We start from the raw sequence: 11,875 nt of genomic DNA, 5'->3' as shown, positions 1-11,875 counted from the left end.
TCCCTAATCCTCGATTTTTAAATCAATTTATGTTGTTGAATGAGGTTTTAGTATAACATGCTTAAACCTAAGATATTTGGTCCAACATTCTCCCTTATTTTGATAAATCTCCTCACAAAATGTATTGATCTATCTATTCAATTACACAAAAAGTGGGTAATGGAAACTTATATACTTTCTAGGAGGATATTTAGATTAATGAGAAAACATCCATTAATGTACAAAATTTCTTAATAATCATTATGTTTTTAAACCTAAACCTAGTGTGCGTAAACATTTTTAAATAAACATTCAACCTTTAAACCAACATGTACAAAATATATCCATAATTTACCCCATATATTATGTACACCATTTGAATAGTCAAGAAGATATACTCTTTTACTTAAATGGAAAACAATATATGTTCATTTCCTTTGGTAGCACTTTTTCGTTAAAAAAATATGTAAATCATCAAATAAAAAACTAATATGGACAAAAAAATGAATTTAAAAGTTTTGTCATCATGCATTAACCAACCCATATATTAAACCCAAAAGACAATCAATAATTGAGAAAGAGAAGAGAAAAACCAAAAAATATATATATTAAAACAAACAGTCTACCACAACAAGCTTTCATATACACAAATGCAATGATACTAAAAGAATGATAAACATCTAGAAAGTTGTTAATAATAAAGTATTCATATTAAACATTATAAAAAAAATTGTTATCAACCACATAACGTCTAAATCTAGTAAAATCTTTTGTCACATTACCATATTACCCCCAACCCCACTAATCAACTTCAAATCTAAACTCTATAGAAAATCTTAATCCTCTAAGCATTTTTACAATTTTAGACTTCCAATTCACTCACACACACAGACAAACACCACACACAACACACACACACATCCACTTGCTCTTTCTTTAATTCCAATTTTGCCCTTTCATATTTTTTGGGGGTAAAGGACAAAGAAAGGTTAGAGTGGAGACCACTATGGTTTGTACTATGGCAGGCAAAACAAATCCCACCAAGATTTACCCCTCCCTACCCCTTTTCTTGTTTTCTTTTTTTTTTTTTTTTTACAGTTGAGTTGATTGTCCTTTTCAGTCAATTTGCCTCTTTTACTTTCAAATTAAAGCAGGGTAATGTTGGAGAGAGTATACTTCTTTTCCTTTTTTGACCACCATACCCTGCATTCACAAATCAAAATGAATTCAATTACTAAAATTATAAACACCTTTACCCCAAACAAGGGCATTTTAGTAATCTTCCCACTTTGTTTACAAAGAAACTAACACTTTGTCGGTTGATGTTAAAAGAGAAAATTATAAACGCTCAAAAGGACAAAATCGGAAATATATATAAATACTAAATCCCCTTCATCCCCACCGAGATAGAGTCCTTTTCAAAATTATTTGATGAAATGACGGAATAGTCCTTGGGAGTGGGTGGGGGAGCCACCATGACCATACTGATATGCTTCACTCTTAGATCCTTCTCCCCTACCACCTAAAGTTAACTTTTCAGGTTTTTTAGACAAGATGACGAAAATACCCTTGTGGGAAAATCGATGTGTCGGTTGAAAGGGGTGGGGGCTAACATTCCCCATTCCCTCCCTTGGTGGTTATAACATTTGATTTTTTGGGACCGGTTCAGAAAATGACATTAATGTGTTTATCATGTGTAAAAATGAAAAAATAAAAATTAAATAAATAAATAAATCTAGAGTCTACTTTTAACAAATGTCATCATACTTTTCAGGCAAATTAATGCTCTCTTTTGGGTATCAAAAAGTTTCTTTTAATTTTAAAGTCAATATACTAATTAGTACCGATACCGGTACGGTACTAGATACTGATACCAGGTTACAGGTATAGGTACAGATAAGGTACTAGATCTAGTACCGGACAACCAGTACCGATACAGTTTACAAAAAGTTTCTTTTGATTTTAAAGTCAATATACTAATTAGTACCGATACCGGTACTGGTACCCGAATACTGGTGCAGATACAGGTACTGATATGGTACGGACCTTTGGGGGGAAATAGTTTAGGTGGAATTGGGGGCGGCTTGTTTAAATGCGACGGTGGGAGCGATCCGGCAACTTCTCCTTTGATGTTCTAAGACGAGTTGTTCTGCAAACCAATCGAGTTTTTCGAAGTTACTTTGGTTGCCGATTCTTTTACCCCCAAATAATATTGATTCCACATTCTTCTGTTTCAACATTTCATCGGCTATTCCCGTGAGCAATTTTACATTTCCGGGGCTGGAATCGGAATCAACATTCACCCCACAACGTCCCATGTTCGATCCGTTTGCCTATCACGAAACAAAATATAGTTCACGTTATGTAAATCAGCTATACAGTGGTCCACTGACTGACCAATGCACATTGGAATTGGTATTTGAATCATTTCTTGATTAAGGACATAAAAAATAATGGACTATATAAAAACCAAAATGAAATTGTTCTTTTGTGGTGAAATAGTACAAAAAAACTTGAAGTTTCATATTTTAGGAACAAAATGTGGTACAAAATGTTGGTATTTTTCTTGTGAACCTTCAATTGTAGAACTTTTTTTTTTTATTTTCTAGAACGTGACAAAAGGACTAAGGAAATGAATTTGTCGTATGCAAATAATATAGGCATTGCCTATATGTCAAGAAAGCTACACAAAATGTACTAAAAACACACCAATTGGCTTTTTAATAGCTGGAGAACGTGAATGTTACAAAAAAATTATTTCTTGAAAGAAACCCATTCTTAAATATTTAATTGCATAAACCTAAAAAAGAACACATCACAACATGTTAACTAAAAAACAAAGCACCATCATTCCCTTATTCCCCACAGGACCATATCCATGACTCCCTTCACAAGTAAAGTTATAAGTTTTTGCAAGATTTTGGTGGCATTATCTGAAATATTTGGCGTAATATGCATCGAATTTCATCAAAAAATAATCTGATTGAAGAAAAGAAATTGTGTGGATGTATTGTTATTAGAAAATCAAGCCTATTAAATGTGTCATCTTTCTTTAAAGAAAACCTTTTAGTGAAAAAAAAAAAAATGAGTGTTTAACTTTTTTGGGTTCAAATGCAAAAATAAAGGTAAAGTTTATAATCTAAAAAAGGAAAAAAGATTTCGTTTTGGATAACATTAAGAACACCAAGAACAAATGCTCTGAATTTGATCACCCTATGAGTAAAAAACTAAAAAAGAGAAATGAATTAAACAATTTTTAGGAGCAAATATGGACAAGCAAAAGGAACATACCTGAATACGGACGTAATTACTGCTACGGCTTTGACCAAAAGCCAGGGAGACGGCGTGGTCCACCATGTCGGCGGAGCTGTCACCGGAAATTCTAGCCATGGGGCGAGCCCAGTCGTTAGGCTTCCACCCTTTGACTTGGTTGTAATCGTAGTTGCCTTCTAGAACCTGACCGGTGCCCAATGAAAGTACCAAAAGGTCCTCTACCCCTCGTACGAAAGGGAACTCCTGCTTGTTGTGGAGGACGTGTGTGATTGCCGCTGCCGTAGGGTTACTCATGGCTAAACCACCGTCAACCGCCACACAACGTGTCTTCCCGTCGACGGATTTCATGGAGACCGGTTCGAACAAGCCTGGTAAAGCTGTGGTGGCGCGGCAGACCTCCCAGAGACGGAAGTCGAAGCTGTCTGTTTCCAAGGCGTCGGCTCGCGAGAATAGAAACGGAGCCGAGCTGGAGAGGTCGTAGCAAGGGATCAACACCGGCTTCAATGTGTTCTTCAATGTTAAACACTGTCCATTGATGGTGAAAGCTTCCTTCATTGCGTTTTCAAATCCAGCCGTCGCATGAGTTATCCCTCCTCCTCCTCTGCTGTTTCCGCCGCGGAGAATCCGTTTAAATAAACCTTGGCCTTTTCCGCCGCCTCCGGAGCCGCTGGAGCTTGATTTTTGTTGGTACAATCTCTTCCCCTGTTCCGCCAAAAACTTCCATGTGTCCTCCGCCTTGAAAATGGGACGGCTATGGTTCATCCCGAACAACATCGCCGTGAAGACACCTCCTACTCCGGTGCCGGCTGCGACATCAAAATAATCAGCGATTCTAGCATTCTGGTTGCCGGACTTGACCTTCAACGCGTTCTCCAAATAAGCTAACGCTTTTCCGGCTAAAATATTCCGCATTCCTCCACCGTCGATAGAGAGCACACAGATTTTCCCTCTCTGATTCTTCATCGCTTGAACACTGTTGTTAACATCCCCTACATCCACCGTCGTGGGAGTAACAGAAACTTCCGGAGAAACCTGTATAGGTTTCCAAAGCTTGGAATCATCGTAACCGAATAAGAACTTGCTCTCGAGAATCGAGAAAATCTCGTAGCTGAGCTTATCGGTGTCGATACTTGGCTCTTGCAGCATTGCCAAAGACGTATGATTCGAAGCCATAGTTTCTAGACCAAATCGAAATCCTCAAATCTTCTTTTCTTATAGACCAGAACTACACCTACTTATTATCACCAACCAAAATCTTCATAAGCAAGTTCCTTGCAATTAAAACCCTAACTACACGAATATCTCCGTAGCTATATCTGCATTTAATTGCAGGACAAAACATAGCTTTCAAACACCCAAACTTACGTGCATCGTTGGCCAAATTTACTCTATCAACCCAAAATTACAGAACAATAAATCAAAATCTCACCTCGAATCTCCCGCCAAAGTTGAAATACGCTCTTGTTTCCCAACCATTTACAACAAACTCTTGATAGTCGTCGTCAAAATCAATAAACAATTGGAAAATGGTGAAGAGCAAAGACTGAAAAGGGGATATATTTATAAAGACATAAAAGAAAGAGGACAAATGGAGGACATCAACAAGGGAAAATCACAGTGATTGGAGAGCATGTCTGTTTACTCTTATTATATCCCACTAAAGTAAATTGTTATATAAAAATATGTTGGTTTCGTTTCGTTTTTTTAGTAGATTATGTGAATTTGTGTTATTAGTCCCGGGTTGGAATTGTTAAATATCCATGTATATTTTATTTTTAATAAATTTTCTATTTATTGATTATTTGTTTATTAAAAGTAATATGTTTAATGAATAGGTAGATCCCACCACCCCAAACTTAACTTCTTAACCCTTTATCTTTCTTATTCCCAGTTTTCCCATGAATGGATCAAAGAATACAAGGTGCTGTTTGTTTTTCTAAAAAAACATTTTCAAACCATTTTTTGTTGTGCGGCTTAGCACACGCGCAATATTTTCCTTCTCGCAGCAGTTTGTTTTTTGGAAGACTTCAGACTGCAAAACATCTGCGCGTGTGCTGCGTGGCGCAACATTTGACTTGCCTCTTCAAACATCTTCAGCTTTCAATATTTTGAAGTGTTTTTTTAGAATTTTGGTATAACATATTTTTTTTAAACTTTTTTTTTTAACTTTTATTTACGGATTTGATACATTTTTTTATTATAGTTTCCACAAATTTTTTTAAGTTGATTTTAAAAAAAAAAAAAAAAAAACTTTGATTTTTTTAATTTTTTTACTGTTTCTGTTAATAATATTTTCAGTTTCAGTTCCATCTTTTTTAACGTATGTAATTTTTTACGAACTTTGTAAACATCGTTTACAATACTTTCTTAATTTTTTTTTATTTTCTTTTTTATGTTTTTTAAAATTAGTTTTTTTCTAGAATAAAATTGTTAGCTTCTTTTATATTTTTGTAAGTTTTTTTTAAAAAGTTTTATATTTTTGTTTTTTACATGTTCTTTTTAGTACTCTTTCAATTTTTAAGACTAGAATTATTAAAATTTCGGTGTTGAGAACTATTTTCAGTTTATAAAATTAGTTTATTTAAATTTCAGTTTACTGCAGATGTTAAAAAACAAACATGCTTCTTATTATGGGCTGCAGCCGTTTGTTCCACCTCTTCTGCTACAGAGGATTGCAGAGGTGGTCTGCAGACTTCATGAATTTTCGCTTCGAAAAAACAAACAGCACCTAAGTTGTGTCGCCACCTCTCTTCTATGCATTTTTTGCCGGAAAACACCGACGGCAGACAACCCTCGATCTCCTCCCTCTCTTTATTGCCAGAAAACTATTATAATAGCATACCCAACCAACTAATCATTTCCCCCATTTTCCTGATTCACGATTATACCACCATTGGCCCTGATTCATGATTATACCACCGATGGTATTTCAGAAGATCCCCTCTAGTTCATGAATGTGTGTTGGAGAAGCCTTAAACCACGAAACACCCTCGACACCACCAATATTTCTCTCCTCCTGTCACGATTTACCCACCACCACTACATTGTGCCCCTCAGTCGAAGACGACTCCCATCCCCTCCATCCTTGTTCACAACTAAATGGAAAACGACTACCTTTCCATGAAGCTTAATGTAACACCTGCAGATTCGGGCTAGTCAATTTAGAGATAATAAGTGTTAAAAATGACTTTTTGATAAAAGATTATTAGGGATAAAGAATCTTAACCAAAGCTATAGTATATGTCACAAGGATTTCGTACATATAAAGAACGCTGAAATATGACTTATAACGAAGAAGTTATGACCCGTCGAAGTTTCACGATTAAACCGGCACAGCTCCGCGTATCGTAAAAATTAATTTTTTGATAAAATACTTTTTAGCCTTAGCGACCTAAATAAAAGTCGTAGTAGACGTTAAACCGAGAGCGTACATATAGAGAACGTCCAAATCTGACTTCATTTTAAGAATTTTTGATTTTTCTAAGATTCATCGTAGCAGTATACAACTCGGAAATCGAATTTTAGATCGATCGATTATCATTCGACACAATCTAAACGATAATTAAAGATCTCGTTAATAGGAGCTCAACGATATAAATACAGTCGAAAACGGACATCGGATGACAAAGTCATGAATTTTTAATGGACTTTAACTGTCTAAGTCTATTAAAATATAACTTTAAAAATAAAGTCAAAATTAGCCGATGGATTCTAAACAAAAGTTGTAGATCACGTCGATAGCTACGCGTGGATATAAAGAACATCAAAAACGGAACTCGTATGCAAAAGTTATGGATTTTACAAGATAATTAACTTTCGGATTGCCTAGAGGGCGACACGTGTCGCGATCTGGCACCACGGTTTCTTCCCCAAGGCTTGCGATCTGATGGCAACATGTGGCACCAGTACGCCCAACGTAATTTGAGTACGCCCTGCGTACTCGGCTCCTGGCAGCCTATAAATAGAGGCCGAATTTCACTCTTTTCTTTACACATTCCCTTCCAATCTCTTCCAAAACCCTCCCAAGGTCCCAAGAACTTTCTCACTTCCTAGGTGTTAGTAGCGAAGCTCCGGAACGCCAGAAAGCCCCGAGAAATAGAGCTTTCGATTTAGAAGTCTTGCTCGCGTAGAGTCCGGATTCTCGCTAAACCACCTGTAAGTTAAGTTATGCTTACCGTACTTTAAGTATAACTTATGTTTAATTTCATTATCGTTATTATGAACCTATAAACATTATTTATCAGTGATTCCAAGTCGTTATATTGACTGATCTACTTACGGGAGAGGTGTCTAGAATGGTCATGTTGGCTTGGTTGTTGGATTTCAGAAAAGCTATATGCCGAAATGATCATGCCTCCCAACTGTCCTGCCTGGTTGATCCTTACTTGATAGATCTTGAAGTATATTTTGAATTAATGATGAATCTAGACTAATAATTAGTCGCAAACACGCAATAAATATTAGACTAAGATTTAGTGATAATGATACTAGGTTACGGCAAAGGAAAAAACAAATGCTAGAAGCGAAGTGTTGTCCGAATTTCGAATCGTCACTTTAACAAGTGAGTGCATAGTTACTTTCATCTTCCATATAGATATGAAGTATTTAATATTAATACATGCTATATGTGCTTATTATCTGTGTTCCTGATATCTATACTAGATGAACGATTTATACATGTTTTACTTGATTTAAACTCTATATGTATTTTTATACCTATAAATATATTGGGTAAAGATGGGTAGACGAAAGATGATATGGATGATGAGAGATGAAAGATGATATAGATGATGAGAGGTGAAAGATGATGAGAAGCCTTGACTTTAAAGCTGATCAAGTCATCTAGTAAAGTATAGATGACAACCACGGACTATTCTAGACCGTCCAGTGAAACGCTGGCAGGCTCACAACTTGTAGGTGTTTTTGAACTACGTGTTCACCAGATGTACTCTAAGAACCCTGGCAGCTATGGACTTAGTGTCCAATAGATAAACCCTGACAGTTATGGACATAATGCCTTATAGATGAACATTGGCAGTTATGGACTTAGTGATGGGTTTTGAGCATATCAACATTCCTATGTGATCATGCAACCCTAATTGCTTTGGATCTAAGTTTTCCACTAATTGAACATGCAAATTGAATTCCAAAGCAATAATCCTAAAACTCGCATACAATTTCGAAATTTATATACAAATTAGGGTTAGAAGATTACCTCACTTGTTATATAGTAATAACAAGACAATCTTGAAGATCCTTGACTCTTGAAAGCTTAGTGCCCCAAATGTTGCACCTCTAATGGTTCACAAACACCCGATGCAACAAGATGAGAGGAGAGACACTAGAAAAATCGGCTAGGGTTCTTCAAGGAAGCGTAGGGCCGAAATTCTAATGCTTTGTGGGGGTTTATATAGCTGTGGGCTGCTAGGGTTTTCAGGTGGAAACCCTAATTTCCTGCTTAAGGCTTAAGCAGCCCATGGACTCCTCATTATGAGTCCTTGGACGAAAATCTTATATGGCTTCCTATAATTTTCGTCCACTCCATCATAAGGAGTCCAGTAGCCCAGTTTCACAACTATGAATGATTTGCAAAACAGCCTCTCCATTATTAATCAGTTCCTTTAATCCCAAAATTAATATCAAATTAATTTCTAATTAAATACTAATTAATAATATGATTTCCAAATAATATATTAACCTTGTAATATATTAATAAAATCATTTTGAGTACCAATTTATTATTTTAAATAATAAATTCTACTCTCTCTCCACTAGTCATCCTGTCAAGTTGCATGAGTGAAGGCAACCCAAAAGGACCATGCTTTTATCAAATCAAGTACATACTAATTATAGTTATGGGATTAGACACCAAATCCAACAGTCTCCCACTTGGATAAGTCTAATAACTATTATTGCAAGTATGACTTCAAATTTTGACCAGCAATCGTAGCTTTCAAAAGCCGTTGTCGAACTCTGATTTAATCAATGACGCTTCCTTATGATAAATGATCAAATATTCCTCCATTCTACAAGATATAGTATGGACATGAGACATGGATTATAATAAATCTATATCCAAGAGTTGTTTCCCGATTTCCGATTTATGACGACTGACAACAGACTACTAACTGAACACATCAATTCAGTCCAGGCTTGGCCAAGCGCTTCAGATGTCATCACTAAATCATCGAGGGCCCATAGATATCGCTTTTATCCCATTTAGGGTAAAAGGAATGGCTAAACTTCATCAAATCACACACAACAATCCGTTTTATAACATCAATTTACTGATGCGTTTTCGTATTATCAATGCACAACTGACTCGTAAACAACAACTCACATGTCTCCGTTTCAAGAATATAAGATATTATCGTCTCAGAATTACTCGTGATAAAATCCATGAATTAATTCTCTGAGTGTGGGTTTAATCCAATACTCAAATCCTATTTCAGAAGTACCCATGAACGTTGCAGCAAACATTTGTAATGTCTAAACACTTAGAAAATATACAAGCCAATCCATGACAGTCTTACTTCATTACTTACTTCCAAAGTATGATCGACTGTGGATACTTTGAATAATCCAATTATCCGGGAAGTAAAACATGCGAAGTGAAACAGAAGAATAATCTAATTAACTATGGTCTCAAAACTTTTGAATATAGATAAAAGAAATTCTATTTAATCACCATATTAATTAGACTTTACTCATTGTATAATGTTTCGACTAATAAGCTTAATACTTGAATTAGAACATTAGTCATGTCATGCACAAAACACACATACTATGTTTATCTATGGTCCTTTCTTTGTGAAACAGATCAATTGAACACATTTCCAATGATGCTCATTTCACAATTCCAAATCCTTATCACAAGTGTAAGATTACCAAATTCTTGCCACTACTATAATCTGTTAGAGTCTAAACTTACATGCAATGATCCTTTTGTAATGTCAAGGCACCAAAGTCACAGAGACTTTGCCAATGATATTACAAAGCATCCCATTGGAGATTGGTTACAAAAGCAATTCCATGGAAACGAAGTCTCACATTCAAAGAGCATTCCTTGAACATCCTTCTTGCATTAAAGTTACTAATCTTACACACAGATTTCAATAACTAACTCTCACTATGGAAACATTTCCATATTCCCATATGACTATCAATTCTGAACAAGGGTTACCTCTACTCAGAATATGTCAATATGGTCCTTCCAAAAAAATATACTTTCATCTGTCCACAAGCAACCAATATTTGGCAAACCTCAGATTGTCCTTGACAGTTGTTTAACAACTTTAGTCATATCCGGTTCTAGTCCTTTTTCCCTCTTAATGCCCTAGGCATTTGGAAAAATTAGAAACAGTGAATATTATAGCACATGCAATCGATCCTATACCCGAAGCATATTGGATTCGATTCATGATACCTTAAAGAACTGATATCAGACCAACTTCTTGCTATAATATTTCCATATATCGAATTTCCTATATTGAAACATTTCAACATGATATTCATATATGTTAATGACTAAGTTCCATTAAAACTTCAATCTAAACTTCTAGATTTGATATAAAGTATTAGTACCCTCTCCCTTAAGCCTACTATAGCAAAACAATTTCCAAACTGTGCAACTTTGCAAATTGAAAACTTTGTTTCCTATAAATAGCATTGCTAACTTGCAATACCAATCATAACAATTATGCTCCTACTAGCATAACGATTAAGTTCTTACTAGCATAACAATTATGCTCCCACTAGCTTTGACATGTACCTAGAAATCAGTTGGACTTCTAGAAATCAATACCTATTGACTTTCTTACTAAAGTTTAGATTTCAGATACGAGATGCTTCGATAAGTCTTTATCTAGACTTCTCAAGCTCACACACCTTTCATTAGATAACTCATGTGTGTGTCTAAACCCTTTCAGAACTTATAGCAATAAGTCCCGAATGTTCAAGCTATTTTCCATTTCTCACAATTCGAACTATGAAAAGGGATGCCGTAATCATACTCGAATTTGAGAACGCAATTATCACAACTGCTAACACTAATGATATTAATCAATCCTTTAAAATCTACCAGCGAAAGCGTTTCCTTACAATCATTTTCATGAAGTAGAGAGAAACCTCTTTCCACTTAGATTTTATGGTGTATGTGTTCCTATCCATGTGAATTTATCACTTCCAACCACTATCATAAGACAAGGTTTATGACAAACTCAAACTCATATGGTTGAACTAGCTTAATCTTAATTTCTTTCCATCCGGTAGCACAAGGGCCTACCAGTGCTTCCATGTTATTGAGCAGCTCACCCATACAAATCAATGTACTTTCATTGATGAAGGTGCTTTGCCTTATGCAGTCAAATGAGAACTCATTGAACTCACATGCATAGTCAACTTAACTGGAATGGCATAGAAACAAGAATATGCTAACACGATAGGTTATCAACCTCAGGTCGTGTGCTAGTGATAACTAAAAGGTTTACTCTTGATTAGTTCCTGAAGCTATTCAAGACCATTAAGACTCCCACTAACCTCTCGACATATAAGATTCTCTGTTAAGGAACATTCCTCGACAAACAAATATTCAAGAGTTAGTGTGGGTTCTTATCAAGAAACA

At 35.6% G+C, this 11,875-nt stretch overlaps 1 protein-coding gene across 2 annotated transcripts; it reads right to left on the bottom strand.

The window, feature by feature from the left end:
* Window positions 1-667: 667 nt before the first annotated feature.
* On the bottom strand, window positions 668-4,864 carry LOC145136121 (patatin-like protein 6). 2 transcript variants are annotated; one of them, XM_079070314.1, is made up of 4 exons: window positions 4,682-4,864; window positions 3,271-4,568; window positions 2,026-2,312; window positions 668-1,182 (listed from the first exon to the last, which is right to left on the bottom strand). In XM_079070314.1, the coding sequence occupies exons 2-3, from the start codon at window positions 4,423-4,425 to the stop codon at window positions 2,043-2,045; spliced, it is 1,425 nt and encodes a 474-aa protein (XP_078926440.1). In that variant the 5' UTR covers window positions 4,426-4,568; window positions 4,682-4,864; the 3' UTR covers window positions 668-1,182; window positions 2,026-2,042. The 2 variants fall into 2 exon arrangements, with proteins under 2 accessions (XP_078926440.1, XP_078926439.1); XM_079070313.1 differs by having other exon boundaries at window positions 3,271-4,864.
* Window positions 4,865-11,875: the final 7,011 nt, after the last annotated feature.

Source organism: Lactuca virosa, chromosome 9 (genome assembly GCF_052849685.1).
Source record: "Lactuca virosa cultivar CGN04683 chromosome 9, Lactuca_virosa_CGN04683_v6, whole genome shotgun sequence".
Classification (NCBI taxonomy): Eukaryota; Viridiplantae; Streptophyta; class Magnoliopsida; order Asterales; family Asteraceae; genus Lactuca; species Lactuca virosa.
This window is presented reverse-complemented; position numbering and strand designations above follow the sequence as displayed.